Raw genomic sequence first — 18,057 nt, 5'->3', positions numbered from 1 at the left:
ATCAGCCTTATCTGTGCATATATCTGTGACCAATATTTTTTTGTTTTAGAACATGTCAACCACATATGGTAAAAAGTTTCCTCCTGTTTTTACATTTCCTACACATGTCTGACATACTTTCATACATTTTTGCTGATTTTCTTGGTGTCATATACCATCTATTAATCATCTTGGATACATTTTCCTTAATATTGACATTTGGAGTAAATTTTATTTGCGTCGTCCATAATTTTTCCCAATTTTCCATTGAGAAAGTTCATGACCCACGTTCTTTACCCATTGAATCATTTGTTATTGATTTTTGTTATTTATGATGGTTATTTGTTGTTTATGATGAACTTGAGCTATCTGGCAAAGTTTTGGTGTTGTCTTTTAATTTTTGTGTATGAAGGTACTAAGCAATGTTGAAAGTAGGTGCCAGCTATATACCTACAGACTGGGTGCTCAAAAATATCCGGGTACTGTTTTGATTATCCTGAGTAATGTCTGGAAAAGAAAAATTCTGAAAGCATCAAAATCTTGTGACTTGTTTTAAAATGAGCACCACACCCCAATATTTTTCAGTTCAAACTTCATGTGGAGAAACTTAGTGTGTTTTAAAACAGCATTATGGCAAATGGTGTGAATTTTATTTTTCTTCCATTTTGTTTTTAAAGGAAAACGTCAGATTCATCACTTGGGAAACCAACTACAGCTTAATCAGCATTGCCTTGATACTGCCTTTAACTTTTTTAAGATGGCGGTGAGCAAGCACTTAACCCGTGGGAGGAAGATGGCTCATGTGGTAGCTGCTTGTCTCTACTTGGTGTGTAGGACAGAAGGAACTCCACGTATCCTTTCACTTTTGCATGGCAAGATGGTTTTAAGTTTTTGAACTCGCTTGTGTCCATCTTTCTTGCACAGAACTCTTCTGTTCTATCTTAAGCTGCACAACAATGGACTCAGGTAAACATTTGTTTTGACTTATCTCATTTAAGGAAGCACTGGGAAACATTGTAATTTGAATAAATGTAGATGGTGAAGTTGGTGGGGATTGTGAGTGGCAATGGATTTAAGCCACAGTGGAAACCTACTCAGTGGAGGAACCAAATGAACTTCCGTGGGGGAATTTCCACTCCTATGCACTACTGTGAAGAAAGTTTTGCTCTAAGTCATTGCAGACTGAACCACTGAGAGAGGCAGGACACGGTGCAGTAGCTCTGTTGAAGATCTTAATGTACGGGCAGGTTCATGTGAAAGAAGGTGGTCCTTTAAGATACCTTTGAAGCTGCTAAATGCCTTGGATTCAGAGTAGCAACCAGCACCTTGAACTGTACTAGGAGACAAATTGGAAGCCAATACAGGTGGAAAAGCAAGGGAGTTGTACAGTCTTTTGATTGTACTCCCAAAAGCAGTCTATCTGTTGCATTCTGGACTAACTGAAGTTTCCTGTTGCTTGTCATGGACAACCCTTCATATGGCACGCTACAGTAGTTGAGCCTTGATGTGACCAAGGTTTAGGTGATCATGGTCATATATGCCGTCTCCAGGTGAGGATGTGACTAGCATGATAGCCAAAGCCTGGCATAGGCACACTTGGTCATGGCTGTCACATGAGCATTACGTAACAAGGTCAGGTCCAGGACTACCCCCAAGGTTTAAACTTCAGAAACAGTGCTACCCCACCAAGATCAGATCTTTCACCTAACCCTACTTTACCTGCCATATTGACCAGACGAACCTTTCCCCTTTCTAGATTTAATTTTTTTGCCTGAATCGGTCCACTACTATCCCCAAACTCTGATTTAGGGCCACTACTGCTTCCTTGGAATCAGATGGATGTGACAGAAGAGCTACATAACATTTGCATATTGCATACAAATTTGCATATTTGTACAAAAAGAAATGTTTAAAGCTATACTACTGTAATTAATGCAATAAATCATAACATCTTAGATATATAAAAAGATACTTAAAAAGTCATTCTGTATTTGATAGAGTTTTCATTCAACCCTATTGGACATAAATCTGCCACACGTTATACACATGGATTACCTTATAAACAATTATTGTTATAATTGCTCAAGGTGCTGTTGTATGTTGTTGTTGGCAACCTTCAGTCTCGAAAGACTGTGGTATTGCACTCTAAAAGGTGGTTCTGGAACAGCGTCTAGTGTGGCTGAAGAGGGCGATTTGGGAGTGACAATCCCTTCCACACCGGGAGCAAGTGCAGTCTGTCCCTGGTCTGTCTCCCTGGCTATGGGCCTTCCTCCTTTGCCTCTTAGCCTCAGTCTGTTGGCCAAGTGTCTCTTCAAACTGGAAGAGGCCATGCTGCACAGCCTGCCTCCAAGCGGGCCTCTCAGAGGCCAGGGTTTCCCACCTGTTGAGGTCCACTCCTAAGGCCTTCAGATCCCTCTTGCAGATGTCCTTGTATCGCAGCTGTGGTCTACCTGTAGGGCGCTTTCTTTGCACGAGTTCTCCATAGAAGAGATCCTTTGGGATCCGGCCATCATCCATTCACACGACATGACCAAGCCAACGCAGGCGTCTCTGTTTCAGCAACTGTTGTATATTATGCTAAAATTTGGTAGGTCAGCTCATGATATCACTGGTACAAGTCTGTGTCGATCTGTGTAGGTGGATCAGGTCTGGGGAGGGGACCGGAATTCAACGTGTGTTGCAGATCCCATCCTTCTCCTGGGCCTGATCTGCCTACCCCCATCCAGTCTCCTCCCAGTTCTGTCCTCTTCCCCATTCAGCCCCCTGCCCACCCTGTTCTGCCACCCTGTGCTGGACTTACCAGCTCCAGCAGGCCTCTGTCCCTCCGCCAGTATGTGTAGGAAGGCTCTGGCCTTGCTGCTGGCATGCCTGCTCCCTGTGCTACCAAAAAGTGCTTTATTTATCAAAGATCTGGTCATTACAGGATGCCAGTGTCAATACCAGGTGAATGTGTTGGGGAGGGAGTGCATGGAAGCACTACCACAGTGGTGGCCCTGTTTCTTCTAACCACCTACCTAACTTCTGAAGGTGGGGACACCTAGCAAAGTGCCTGCTATGGTGCTCTGAGCAGATGAGCATATTTATATTGAAGAAAGTGGTCTTCTAGAAAAGCATGGGAGCTTTGAGGTTTGTGAGGGATGAGCAGAGGCAGTTAAGCCTTGTGGGCTCAAGAAAGGGAAACACAGGTGGAGAAGGTAAGGGGTAGACAGAGTGGGAAGTCAAAATACTGTAGAATATCATCCTCTTAGACCAGCCATTTTCAACCACTGTGCCGTGGCACATTGGTGTACCGTGAGTGGTCCACAGGTGAGCCACAGGAATTTGAGGGAAGGTCATTTATTAGTAGAGCCAATGGGAATGTGAGCCCCCCACTGGCAGCATGGTGTGCCTTGGCAATTATCAAATACCTGATGGTGTGCCTTGACAATTTCAGTGCCTTGTCAGTGTGCCATGAGATGAAAAAGATTGATAATCGCTCTCTTAGACTCTTAGAGGAAGTGAATCTTAGACCGAAGCTTTAGTGAACTGGTTACAAACATTGTCAAGGAGAACTTTACAGAGAGAACTGTTCATTATTTGGAAAGTATTTGCATATGACATTATATTAAAAAGTAGCTATTTTCTATCTGTGTTTCGGAGGGCAGTTATTATGAAAGGTATTATGGAACAAAATACAGCTTTTAAAAATTTCATTAGCAAAATTGACTCATGCTTTCCCCTTGCAGTTACCTTGACACCCAGCCCTCAGGACAAAGTAGTATATGTGAGGGACCATCTGGCTCTGAGACCTACGTGGGTCTGTTACATAAGCTCAGGCAGTAACTAGAGCAGTGATTTTCAACCTTTTTCGACTCACAGCACGCTGACATGGTGCTAAAATTTTCAAGGCTCATCATCAATCTTTTGACAAGTGGCAAGGCACACCATGCTATTGGTGGGGGGCTCACATCCCCCAATGGCCCTACTAATAAATTACTCTTCCTCAAACTCCCGTGGCACACCTGCAGACCATTCGCGGCACACCAGTGTGCCATGGCACAGTGGTTGAAAATGGCTGAACTAGAGTGTAGAACTAATTTCGTGGATGTTGAGAACCTGGGGTTTTCAGGCTGGTTACCTTCTGTAGAGTTTCTCTTAAGTTCTTTGCTTTTTGTTTCAGAGACTTTATCAGACATGCTTTCATCATTGCTATAAGAACTGAAAACACCAGGGTTTTCTTCAGAATGGAAGCTGAGATTCTGATGATGCTGAATCTTGAGCCCATTATCATGTTCTTTGCTGGTACTGTGCTTGTGCACTCTTAGCACTGTACTCTTAGATTGTCCTGCAAAAATGGAAGTCTTTGTGATGCTTTAATAGTGGATTTTCTATTAAATTCTGTATTTTAAAAAAAATTCCATAACTTTTGAAGAGTTTACTTGCAGTGCTATGAGTGGAATGTAGTCCTGTTAGGTAATACATAGCAGAAAGAGTCCCTTATGTAGTCTGCTATTGGAACTTCCTTGCTCCTGCTTGATTTTGCCTGAATATTGAGCAAGATTCTGCATTTTCATTTGTCCTCCTTGCCAGAGTGCTTTGCCTTGGTGAGAAAGAAGACTGAGCTCCTGCTTTCCTCCTCACCTTGGGACTGCAGAGGTGAGCAGGGATTGTCCTGCAGCCATGGGGCCATCCCCTCCCCTTCCCCAGTTCCCAAGTGTCTGAATTTTTTGTTAAGGCCTCTGGAAAGCCTTAACTGCAGGAGGCCAAAGGAGAAAGCCCCTTGATCAGGAAAGTGAGATGTTGAGGGCTCTTGGCCTCTGGTTGTATTCAGTCTTTGGAGCACCATGACTGATTGTTACCAAGCACCCCCTCAGTGTATTCCTTTTGAGCACAGTGCTGCAATTAGATAATGTCCAAGCTGACAGCCCCTCTGTACCTCCTCTGTACCTATGCTTCCCATTCCTGCTCTTGTGCAGACATATGGGAGTGCTTGTTTAGTGACCAGGGACAAGACACAATTGTGGACCCTGTTATCTTCAAAGGGGGCTTTGCTCCCACTATTGCTTGAGGTGAGATGGTAGATTTTCTTGCTAGAGTCCTGTCTGCTGTGGTGCCTAGACTCTGGAAACTCCTTGGGAGTTATGCTTGCAGGATACCCTGGAAAAGCCATCCTTTTCTGTTGGGCCTTTCCATGGTGATGGATTCCTTTCCTTCCCTGCACCCCTAATAGCTGTGCTTTTGGCTTGCTGTTTTTTAAAATCTTACTGCTGTTGCTTGTTATGCTGTTACTTGTTTTTAACATTTTAATTTGTTGCATTTTATTTTTTAATTGCTGTTCACTGCTAAGTAAGAACATAAGAACATAAGAACAGCCCCACTGGATCAGGCCATAGGCCCATCTAGTCCAGCTTCCTGTATCTCACAGCAGCCCACCAAATGCCCCAGGGAGCACACCAGATAACAAGAGACCTCATCCTGGTGCTCTCCCCTACATCTGGCATTCTGACTTAACCCATTCCTAAAATCAGGAGGTTGCGCATACACATCATGGCTTGTACCCCATAATGGATTTTTCCTCCAGAAACTCGTCCAATCCCCTTTTAAAGGCATCTAGGCTAGACGCCAGCACCACATCCTGTGGCAAGGAGTTCCACAGACCGACCACGCGACAAGTGATTTAGAGGTAAATATTGACATGACATAATGTGCTGGGGACTGAACCTAGGGCCCTGTACTTGTACAGTATGTGGCTGTGGCTATCACTGAGCTATGGGTCTTCCAGTTCTGTGCGATTCTTTTGTTATGTTTTTTAATGGAAAAGTGTCTTGCTAACTTCTCTCTGACGCAGAATGTTAACAGTTTTGCATCTTTTTGGTGAATTGCATGCAGAAACTTGTACTACAGTATCCTCAAGGAAGTGCCTTGCTTGTGCTGTTGTAAGAGCTAGCAATATAAACCAAGAAAATGCATTGAAAAGGTTGTGTTTTTAAAACTTTCAAAATCAAGACTGGAGCAACAAGACTGGAGCCAAATTCAGAGGAGCATGTAGTGCATATTCACATTCTTGATGCCATCCTATTCCTCATTTGAAGAACACACACACCCCACCCCATGGATTAACTGGTCTGAGTGTGTGGAACACAAAAGGTCATTTTATGAGATTCATGTCTTGAAATGGGTGTTTGAATCCACGTTGCCTCGTTTCAGTCCAGCATGCTTTCCATTTGCACTATACTAGTTCTTGTTGCTAGTGCTTTAGCGTATTTCACAAATTTTGCTTTTAATTTGCTGCTTGGAATAGTAACAGGCTCCAATTGTCTTTAATCTGAATGTTTTGAAAAGGTTTTCAATCCTTACTTGTATGATGCTGTTGAAACAGAGCTGTTCAGTTGTTGCCACCGGCCTCAAGGGAGAAAGTGTCGTAGAAGAGTTGAATGTAGTTCTTAACTGGATCCTGTTTGATATGTAGCTGACCTTGATGTCGTACAATAAAGCAATATTTGGCTTGCACAGTATTTTCCAAGTGGAATACTTCATGTTTGTTTTATTAAAAGGAAACTTTATTGTGCAGGGGTGGGTGGGTGGTAGACTTTGAAGTTACGTGAAATCTGATAGATTTTTTCCAGTGTTGTGATTCTTCCACTTTCCCCTTTCTAAAAACATTTTCATGATGGGTGAAACAGTGTCATTAGGTATGTTATCAAAACGTGTTGGCCATATCTAGTCCCACAAATTGATGTGAGTCTCAGAATGGCCTTTTTGGCCAAAAAATGGCAACTTCTGGTTTCCTCAGGAAACAAGAGGTGTCATTTTTTTTTTTTTGCCTTATAAGGCATTCTTAGACCCAGGGAAGCCAGAAAAGTCTCCAGAGGTGAGGGGAGCACAGCTCCCCTTGGCTTTGGAGGCCTAAAACAGATTACATTGTTTAACGTCTGGAGTCATTTGACAATGGGAGTGTGGGAACATATCCCTGCTGTTAAGCAACACACACCTGTATAGAGAGAGAAAATTTGAGGGTCTCTTTTCTGATCTTTATTACTTAAATAATGTTTCTTTCTAGATCTCCTTTTTTAAAAGTCTAGTAAACCTAGGTGGGTCTGGATAGAGTGGTGTTTTAAAAAGTGGTCTTGTGCTAAAAAGTTTGGAAACCACTGGCTTACATCATTAATACCAGTCTCTGTGGTCTTATGCTAATCTCTTCTCTTTATTTGTGTACTTACTATATTTATATATCATTTTTTCACCAATGCCTCAGAGTAATTTACACTTTAAAGGCATACAATCAAATAGACACATTTTTTCTCTTTCTTATATATATGCAGGATATGGGCAAAGCAGGTTAACCTAGATTTTAAAGCTGCCTTGAAGATAGTTTCTCATCTGCTTGGATCCATACATCTTTATTTCTTGATTGTTGCCACCACCTAACTTTCATTATTTTATGTAGGCAGCAGGTGGCAAAATTGTCAATTTTCTGTTGCTCATGTTTCTGTAGACACATCATGAAATAGAAAAGGGGATGGGAAGGAAAACAAAGCAAAGTCTGACACTAGTTTTTCCATTTTTTTTCAGTTAAAAAATGAGGTAGACTGATGACTGGTAGAGTTAAACTAGCAGCATTGTGAGGACACTGAATTCAGAATATGTCTTTGGTTGGTTGCAGAGGCACTGCAAGGAACTCTGTGTTGTCTTTGCTGTTGCTGCAGCTGCCACTTGGTTACCTTATGGGGGGGAGGAATCTCTCAGAGAGCAGGTTGTCCAGGTCCCCTCCAAGAGGTCTCCCTCCAAGAGGTTCTTTTAGTGAGTTTTTTTACTTAATTATGGTTGATTTTGCATCATTCAGCTGCTGAACTGTTAGCAGACATCTATATGTGTGCATATTATACATATATTTGATATATGATGTTTTGATTTGATGCTTTTATGTTAGCCATCCTGGGAGTCTGTTTGGACTGAAAGGGGTGTAGGAGTAATTTAAAATAAAAGCAAATGTGCAAAGAAGAAAGATGAGAGAAACCTCTGTCATTTTGATTTAAAAAAATTCTGAGCTTGGGAGAGTTGTTACATTTTCAGAATCATAATATTTGAGGATATTAACTCATGGATTATTCAACACTGGTGATCTGAAAATGTGATCATCTTGTTTCTTTTGAAACCAGCAGGAACTGTGCAAAACTTTAAAAGTGAAGTGGCCCTGGCTGTCGTTTTACAGTTTAATCCAGCCATTTTCAACCTTTTTCAGCTCACGGCACACTGACAAGGCACTAAAGTTGTCAAGGCACACTACTAGTTTTTAATTACATTATTATGTTACAATTAATTTAATTAATATAACTAAGAGCACAATCCTAACCAGGTCTACTCAGAAGTAAGTCCTATTTTGTTCAGTGGTGCTTGCTCTCAGGAAAGTGTGGTTAGGATTGCAGCCTTAGATCATTACATGACAATGAAAGAAATTCACAGGAAGCTTGGAGAGGGAAGTATACAGTATGTGGTTTCTGGAAAGAAGGAACAATGTTTTGAAGTAGATGATCACATTGTTATCAACTGATATGCCAGGAAGTGTTGGCGAAGAGGGGTGAGACTGAGCACATACTGGAGAAATGTGCTGTGAGGGGCAGTGAGGAGATGTGGCTGAAACAAGTGCAGGATTCACTGGGGTGGGGGGAAGAGCGAGCGAGAGAGAATGTGAGGCAACTGATTCTGGACTTTGAAAGGTGGGGAAGAGGGAAGGTGGCAGTAAGAGAGGGGTTAACTGCAATTATGATGGGGGAATGTGTGTGCGGGAGGGGAGGAGGTGGGGGAAGAAAAGCACCAATTACCTGCTCATGTATTCAAGAAAGAGTGAAACCAAGAGCCCAAGCCTCTGTATGTCTACTCAGAAGTAAGTCCCATTATAATCAATGGGGCTTACTCCTAGGTAAGTGTGGATAGGGTTGTGGCCCAGCGCCCTTACTGTCAAAGTCTTGCCAGTGGAGGCAACGCAGGGAGGGTAACTTTGGGGCATTGCAGGTAAGGAAAAGGGTCTCTCAAGGATCCTTTTCCAGCCAGCTGCTTCTGGCTCTGTACCTGCTTCCACCTTCTGGCTCACTGCTCGCCCTCACTCCCTCCACGCTCCCGCTGCCAGCAGCTCTTCCAGGCTTTTCTGGCTGCTTGGCTGGCTGCCTGCCCAATCAGCACGCGGGGCAGGCACTAGCAACAGCAGATGCTTCAAAGCCCCTTCACGGGCTGCCCCGCTTCTCCCGTGCGCGGAGCAGAGCTGCTGCTGCTGCCTGACTCCTTGGCCCCCGCAGCACACCCGAGGCAGCCTTACGGCACACCACTTGAAAACTGCTGGTCTAATTGCATTCAGGGAAGGAAGGTGCCTTGAGAGAGAGAGGGCTCCTGGCGAACTGTGTCATTTTTCTCATGACTGGAAGACTGGACCAAGTGGTCTCGCTAGGATTTAGCCAACAGATGGCTCACGGGATGAACTTTCCGTGCAAGGGAATGGCTGCAGCTGGCTGATGGAAAACTTGAAGGACATATTCCCTGTATGTTTTGACAAATGGCCTTAATTTTCCTTTCCACATATGCTGGAGAGTGAGAGTCAGATTAGGATGTTCCATTGTCACTGAATAAAAGAGGGTGTTTTCTGTCTAGCGGGAGCAGGATACAGGTGTGGAATGTATTTGGGTCTATTAACATCTCATGTTTACAAACTGGCTCTCTTCCTCCCACCAGAAAACCACAGCTGTGTGGAAAACTGTATTGGACTCATAAGTGCACCATGTGTGCAAAGCGTTTTGAATACAAATGAATAAAATGTATCTCTGCAAATCCATATTGTATTTATGAAAGAATATTTATAATGCATTTTATTGCATGTTCTCTTCTTCCTCCAGTGAACTCAGGATGTCAGATGGGTTTTTTCCCATGTTATCTTTGCAGGGGCCCTGTGAAGTAGGCTAGACCTGTTCAGGTGAGTTAGACCTGGGTGTTGTAACCCAATTAAATCCGGTTTAGATCAGACTCCTGTCCCTAATAGAGGTGGTATAACGTAGTGGCTGAGAGACTCAGAACTTTTTGATTTGAACATCATCGTTGCTACGAACTCTCTAGGTGGCCTTAGGCAAACCACTCCTTCTCGGCCTCAGATTCCGTCTGCAGTATGGGGACCACAGCACACGGCCCCTTGGTATCTGCGGGGGGTCTGTTCTAGGGCCCCCCACGGATACAAAATTCTGCAGATACTGAAGTGGAGGGGGCTGCTGGCAGTCCGGAAGTACCTTTCAGAAACCTCAAAAGGCCCCCCCTCTTCTGAAAGGCATTTCTGGTTGTGTCTGGGTGGTCCTCCAAGGCTCTCCAGAATCCACTCTGAGTCAGATGTCAAGGCCACAGATTTGGAGGGCCCACTGTATGTACTTACCTTATGAAGTCAGATGGTTGGACTGGGCTGCATTTCTAGGGTTCATAAAAGTTGGTTTGGCTGGCCAGTCATTCTCTGTTTGTGCCATCCACTTCTGCTTCCCCAACTTGTTTGCTGTGCACAGAGGGCTGGGGGGGGGGAAGGGAGGAACTGGGGCTTGTCTGGTGGGTTTCTCCATGGCGGGATCAGTCTTCCTAAGGTGGGTAGCTCCTCCTCTTAGGATAAGCAGGTCAGGCTAAAACTTCCTGAATAGACGGCTCCCCCTTGTTTCCCAGACCTCGCCTCTGGAGGAGCAGGTCGGGCTTTCTTTCCTTGCTGGCTTGCCTTGCAGACCAGCACAGTGTCTTCCTTTTGGGGTGGCCTCCCCAAGGGACAGCATAGTCCCCTGCAACCTTCTGCTGCTTGTGCTGCTGCTCTGCCTCCCATGCAACCTTTTTTTTTTTTTGGCTCCTGGAGCCTCCATTGGCTCCAGGCAGCAGGTTGTGGCAGCCATTTGGGGCGGCAGGCTGAGAGGCAGCTCTTGGCTCCTGGTGGGATGGGGGCTTTTTGCATTGTGCTGGCCAAAAGGGAAGGTAATACTAAATTTAAGTAAAGCCTCTAAAAAATAAAATGCAATAGTGAAAGTGGTAAGCAAGTAGTTCTGGTCATAGAAGAGGCCAAAGAGTCTTCTTGGCCTGCTCACTGAAGGATTCTCTGAGTGTCGAGGCAAACCCCACCTTCCTAGAGTGAATATAACTGCTGTTTCTTACCCTACCCTCCAGACCACTGAACAAGTCAGAGCTGGAGGAGAGAGAATGTTTGTTGTTGGGTGTCCTGACAGGAGGACAGGACCCTTGCCCCTTGATAAGTGGATTTGTGGATGCCCTTGCTTTCCCCTCTCCTCCAGTACAGCATCTGCCCCTTTTCATGAGGGCACTGGCTCTCAGTGTGTAAAATATGTTGCTTTGCAACATTGCCTTCCTCCATTGATGTGAAAGGGAAAACCCACTTGTGCCTACATGTCTTGATAAAAATTGCTGTACCAATTGAGTGGTGTAATCTCATGAAGGAGGTTAGGATGTGCACCCCTGATTTGACCAGGTAGCAGAGCGTTTTCTGTGGTGGAGCCATGCCTGTATCTGAGAGAGGGCCTGCAGGGTCTGTCTTTTTGGAATTTTTTTTTATTCTGCTGGTATTGCTTTTGATGTTTTTTGCTGCTTACTGCTTTATATGGTGGTTTGTATTTCATCAGTTTTCTGTTGTTGCTGAGTCCCTCCTGTCAGAGAGGTAGGATATTAAGTTTTTAAAACAAATCACTGAAGTCCTTTCTTTCCCATAGCTTGATCCTGATTTGCTATCTTGGCTTTTCCAAATCACAGTTGAACAAATGCTTCAGGCTGCTGATGGGAATGAAATATTTGAATGTTTCCCTACATTAAGAAGAAAATAATGTCTCTTCAAATAGAAAACTAGCATAGAGAACGAACTGAGCCTAGTGCGCTACTTTACTTGGGGTATGTTTATGTGGGGAGTACTTGAATTACAGTAGGGGATGCCATTTTTGAAGGGTTATAGTCCATTCTACTATTTCATTCTGCTCCATGTGTAGTCCAAGCCTGAATTCTTATGACTAACAGTTGGGGGAAAATCATTAGAGCTGCAATCTTGTGAACACTTATTTACATAGGAGTAAATCTTATTGAACATTGCAGCATGTGCTACGGAGTCTACGCATGCTTACTTGGCAGTAAGTATGAAGGCAGAGCATTTACCTCAAAATTGCAGAGATCTAGGGCTGGTTCAGATTGTATTTGACGAGACCAAGGACAATACTCACCCTGTTTTTTTAAAGTAGATTTAGCAGAGTACGTACAGAGGTGTGCGGTTCATACAAACCACCTCCCCCCCTCCCCCCATGCAGTTAGGCTAAGTCAGTGATTCTCAAACTCTCAGGGTGTTTGAGCCCTGCTGTAAGTTCTTGTAGGGGAGGGGGGAAGGCAGCAATGCGATCGCTAGAATCATGTCGCTTTCAAGGGGCGCAGGGGCTTGCTTTGACTTTCCAGATCCTGTAGCAGGTTCCTGGGAGCACGGGGAGCCCTGCGTGAGCCTCTGCACGGCTCCCCAACATGCAGAGACACTCAAAATAACAACCGTGACCCACTCCTTAAGTGGGCAGAGGCCAGGACTCTCAGGCTGGGGCATTGCGACACCCCAGTTTGAGAACTACTGGGATAAGTTATGGGGAAAGTGACAGGACCCGGGTGTCCGTACGCACATCCTTAAACGTGTGAGGCTGGTTGGGCAGGGCAAGTGTTGTCTGAGCTGCTCCTAGTAAACACAAAGCCCTGTGTCTTCTTGCCACTGCTTTCCACAGTCAGATTGCAGTTTTTGTACTATGTAATGTTACATGGCAATCGCATTGCCAAATCACAGTTGAATCGTACAGCAGCATACTGCGTGAAAAGGAGCTGGCTACATCTTTCCCAGCATATTGCTTGCAGCCATTAACTAACCAGAGTCAAATGATCTAAACACCAGTGCATATTTTTCTAGTGAAGAACTCTGTTAGCTAAGTTTACAAAGTCTCAAAAAGGAAAAGACACTAAACCCTGGTAATGAAAAGAGCACTTTCTGTGTTGTAAATGAGAGTAGTGATAAGTGTTCTCCATCTTCAGAGGATTAAGAGCCATAAAAAATTTAAGATGATACTTTCCAGAAAAGTAGGTTTTTTATCTTTGTTAAGTCGGGGTTTTTTTTGTGGAATTGTACATGCACGTCATTTTAAAATCTTGGTGTTTGCCGTTTTTCTCAAAAGTAAAGTTGTGCTGGTTGCTATGCGAACATTGTGAAGACTTGTGCCTTTTAATTGGTAAGTAAACGTTGAATATCTAATCAACAGACTGGTTTGCTTCTTCTAGGGTAGAAGATCTCTTAACAAAATAATGAATAGCTGCTTTCATGTTTCCCTTCAGATGCGTGCTTGTGTCTGAGTAGCTTTCCAAATTGGTCCCTAATGATCATTTTAAGGGAATGCTTCGAACAAAGCCAATATTTGCAGGTCTTAGGTGCAAAACAGAGTTCAGTTCATGAAGAGGCCAAATTAATTCATGTGTCTTAAAGCAGGCCTTTTGGAATGAGAAGGAGTTTTGGCTTCATAAATAGTACAATAGGTTATTGATCTCTTGGGGTGTTACAATGAACTTAGCATTTATGTATAGTATTACAAGAGTTCAAAGCATTTCACACACACCATCTCAGTAATGGTAGCCCATTTATTTATCTGTCTAGATATCTGGAGATTTATACCGCTTCCTGTCTCTGTGAAGAGGCCTCCAAAGCAACTTTTATGATTTTAAAAAAATGCAATTAAAAAAATAATCAAAATGTTACTATAAAACAATTCCAAACCAAAATGGCGAACTGAAAGACCAACTAAAGATCAGGAGGAAAAAATGCGCTGGGGGGGGCATTAATTTACCTGAAATGCCTGCTTAAAAAGATACGTTTTCACTAACTGGCAAAGCCCCAGTGAAAGGGGCCAAACTGGCATTCAGAGCTTGGGAGCTGTGGCTGAAAAACCTAGTCATATATTCTCTCTCCACCCTTCAAACTATCTTTATAAAGAGGGAGAAAGCACAAGTCTGATACTGAATAGTGAGCAGTCATATTGGGAGACACAGTCCCTGAAATATCCTGGTGCCAGGCCATTAAGGGCTTTCAAGATCATCGACACCTTGACTTGAACTAGGAAGGACATTGATAAATCCTGTTGTACCATGTTACCTGGTTATGTGTTCCCAAGCACAGGCCCCAGCTAGAACCCCTGCAGCAGCATTTTGTACCAGCTTCTGGACATTCTTCAAGGGTAGATCCACATCAAGTGGATTGTAATGGTCCAGTCCAACTGTGATGAAGGCATGTGTTGCCCTGGCCAGAGCTGCCTGGTAGAAGACCCTGACAGAGACTGATAAACTTAAGATGCTAAAACCTCCCCCAGGCAGTTTATAAGGGTAACTGTTAACCACTAGAATGCTACTGTTCATGTTGTAGACCTCTTAATGCCGTATTGGAAAGAAGGCACTTTTGATTGAAGGCACTTTTAAGCTGGGGTGTGCATGTAAAACACAGAGCTTTGGTGATCTTGTACTTTCAGTTTCCCACATTTTCGCCTGTCCAGAAGTAAACATTTGCATCTCTTATCTCCCCCCCCCAAAGTGCATAGGCACCTCCCCCTCCCACCAGAGCTTGCACATTTCTTTTCAAAATGGCAGATGTTCCTGTTTGGATATGGTGGAGTAATGTGGGAACCAGAAATGCAAATACTGCTTCCTCTTTTGCTCATTAATGTGACAAACTTATTTATTTTTAAACTTTTATATCATGCCTTTTTCCAGGAAGGTCTCAATGGGCCTAACAACATTATTCCATCCAGCTGCAAGAATTTACAATGGACACAGGTATACTGGAGAGGAAAACAATAATAGCTCTTAGATCTCACCCTGTTTTGTTTTTATTTTTTAAATGAGCCAAAAGCCACATAATGGTGTTTAGACAATGAAAATGAAACTCTCCTGAAAGGCGGGGGAGGGGGGGGAACACGGACTTCTGTTCTATGGGGCTTAATTGGTCTTTTCTCTAAACTGTAGGGTTCTGCAGGGATCCAGGAGTATTCATATCAAAGTATAATTTTTATTGTAAGTATGTAACAAACAAATAATTAACTTGAGGGTTATCTATGCTCCCAGAATGGGGGAGTCTCTAGTGAACCTTAGTCTGGAATAAAACCTGCGTTGGTTTTGTTACAGATTCATGCATATTAAAGTAATCTAGAAAACACGTAGTACTGCAGTTTTCAAACTTTCAGGGAGTCTGAGGACCGCAGCAAGTCCTTGCTGGGGAGGAGAAGGAGGCAGCGGGGGCCGGGGGAAGGCAACGATGCGATCCCCGGATTGCGTCGCTAAGGGGGGCTGCAGGGACTGGCATGTACTCACCAGTCCCTGCAGCAGCCTTCCTGGGGTGTGAGGAGCCCTGTGCGAGCCGTCCAGTTTTGCAGAGCTGGAGCGCGATCATTCCACTTTCACTTTTAGAAGGCTGGGGAGCCCTGCAGATGCTCACGCAGGGCTCCCCGCACCCCAGGAAGGCTGCTGCAGGGACTGGTGAGTGCATCCCATTTCTTGCAGCCCTCCTTAGTGACATGATCCAGGGGATAGAGCTTTCTTCACCCTATCCCACCCCTTAAAGGGGCAGAGGCCAGGGCTATCAGGCTGGGGCATCGTGATGCCCCAATTTGAGTAGCTCTGATGTAGTAGATCTCTCTATGTATGTATACTATACATAATCTATAATGACACTAGGCAGAGAAGAAGTTGGATCAGAAAATGGATTGTTTTTATCTTTAACTAGTTTATGCTCTTGTTGGTGGAAAACTGCTGGTAATTGTGCTCTGCCCCAACTCTAGAGCAGGCTGCAGAATCTGAAAGAGATAACAAAATTCACATAGGGCATGTGTGGAAAGAGGCGTAGTGTGGTGGCACAAATGGAGGCATGTGTAACCTGGGAATGTACTGGGAATGTACTGGGTTGTACTAGGCCTTGTTTCATGTGTTTTGAGCCCTACAGGCCCAAATCCTAACCAACTTTCCAGCACTGGCATAGCAGTGCTGGTGGGATGTGTGCTGTATCCTGCAGTTGGGTGGCACTCATGAAGCTTCCTCAAAGTAAGGGCATGCTTGTTCCCTTATCTCAGAGCTGTATTGCCCTTATGTTGGTGCTGGAAAGTGGGTTAGGATTGCACCCTTATCGTGCCAAAAGAATAACGGTAACATTGCTTCTTTTGTTGGGCCAGTGTTCTGGTTATGATAGTTATCTGCAACTCAGTTGGGGGAGGGGGTGACTAAGCTGCACAATACTCATTTCCTGTGTATTTCCAGAACATTCTTAGAGCCTGCCAGAAAGCAGTCGTGGCTAGCTCTATTCCAGAAATACGTCTGCCCTTATTGCAAGCAAGGATTTCAGCCAGATCCTGATTGTGGTCTCCCCTATCTCTATGCTTAACTGTTGCTATTGGAATCAGAAGAGTCATTCTAACATATTTGCTTATCACTGCAAGAACTCTTTGAGGGCTTGGGGGTGGAGGCGACACGATGACCAGGATTGTGTTGCGATCGTGAAACTGGACGTGGGTCACAATCATATTTTTTCAGTGTTCTGAGGTGTGGGGAGCCCTGCAGAGGAATGCGTGGGGCTCCTTGAACCCCACCAGAGGCACGTGCAGACAGAGGTAAGTAAAACAAAAGCCCCTGGCAGCAGCGCAATCCTGGTGATCGCGTTGCTACATCTCCCTGCCCCTTAAGGGTTAAGGGCCCCTTAAGTCTATCCCAGACTGTTGAGGGAGGGACATTTGTTCAGTAGGTTTCATGTTTTAAAAATTGGTGTTTAAAATGAGTCGCCCAAATTAAACCCAAGCTGCAGACTGACGTCTTCATTGGGGAGTATGTGGGTAAATAGAATGCCAGATGCTGGGGAGTGGCAGCAAGATGCAAGTCGTCTTGTGTGCCCCCAGAGGCATCTGGTGGGCCACTGTGAGATACAGGAAGTTGGACTAGACGGGCCCAGGGCCTGATCTAGCGGGGCTCTTCTTATGTTCTTAAGGAGGCAAAGGCAGGGCTGGTGGGTTGTGACCCACCAGTTTGAGAACCACTGGCTTATCTCCAAAGTGGACACTTGTTCACTTCTATGTTCATATACATGATACAGTCTTTGTACACTATTTTCTAACTTGATATCTTTGTCTCCTCTCCCTCCTTATGTTGTTTGGTATAATAGTGGCTGCAGCTGAAGGTTTTCTGATGCTTACTAAGGCATCTGTTGAATAGGAAAAAGGTACATTAAATACTCCAGGGGCATTGTTAAGGAGGAGTTGCCCTCCACAACACATTCATTTGACATTCTTGTTTCTAGCGGTTGGCACACTTCTCTGTCCTCTGTGTCGTTTGACATAGCTGAAGAATTCATCAGTATACTGTTAAGATGTTTTGTTTTCTTTGCATTCCCAGGAGGATTTTGCTGTGTTTGAGCAAAGCGTCTGTGCTGAGGTTATGTACTTTTTACAGCAAAATTCATGGGGTCCCATTGTTGCTTAGACCAGGAGTTCTCAAACTCCTCGGGAGTAAAATTCCTGAGGTAAGTTCTTGCGGGGGGGGGGGGGAGAATGCAGTTACATGACCCCCAGGATCACGCTGTAGTGGGGGGAGGGGGGAGGGGCTTTCTTTTACTTAGAAGCTGCAGCAGCCTGCCGTGGGTGCTGGGAATCCCACAGAAGCCTCCACAGGGCTCCCCAAGGTGTGGAGAATATGCAAATAATGATCACGACCCACTTCCTGTTTCACGGTCCCGTACTAGAAGTGGGCCACAAACATTATTTGTACATTCTTCGCACCTTGGGGAGCCCTGTGGAGGCTTCCGTAGGACTCCCCACACGCCCGGCAGGCTGCTGCAGTTTCTTGTATGTAAAAGAAAGCCCCCAGCCTCTCCTGACAGCAGCATGATCCTGGGGATTGTATTGCTCTATTCCCCCCTCCCCACCCCTTAAAGAGGTGAAGGCAGAAGTCCTCCAGCTGGAGTCCCAGTGCTCCAGTTTTGGAACCTCTGGTTTAATGCACTATTTCAGTGGTTGTTAATCTTTTAAGCTCTGAGGTCCACTTGTTAGAATA

General features: G+C 44.5%; 1 protein-coding gene across 2 annotated transcripts in view; it reads left to right on the top strand.

Moving 5' to 3' along the window:
- The first annotated feature begins 663 nt into the window (after positions 1-663).
- Positions 664-18,057, top strand: part of BRF1 (BRF1 RNA polymerase III transcription initiation factor subunit) — a 180,581-nt gene continuing 163,187 nt past the window's right edge. For both annotated transcript variants that reach the window (XM_066629563.1, XM_066629554.1), the window contains exon 1: positions 664-830. In XM_066629563.1, the coding sequence (XP_066485660.1) occupies positions 737-830 (94 nt within the window). In that variant the 5' untranslated portion in view covers positions 664-736. The remainder of the gene's footprint in view (positions 831-18,057) is intronic.

The sequence above is a fragment of the Tiliqua scincoides genome, chromosome 1, assembly GCF_035046505.1.
Source record: "Tiliqua scincoides isolate rTilSci1 chromosome 1, rTilSci1.hap2, whole genome shotgun sequence".
NCBI classification, from domain to species: domain Eukaryota; kingdom Metazoa; phylum Chordata; class Lepidosauria; order Squamata; family Scincidae; genus Tiliqua; species Tiliqua scincoides.
This window is presented reverse-complemented; position numbering and strand designations above follow the sequence as displayed.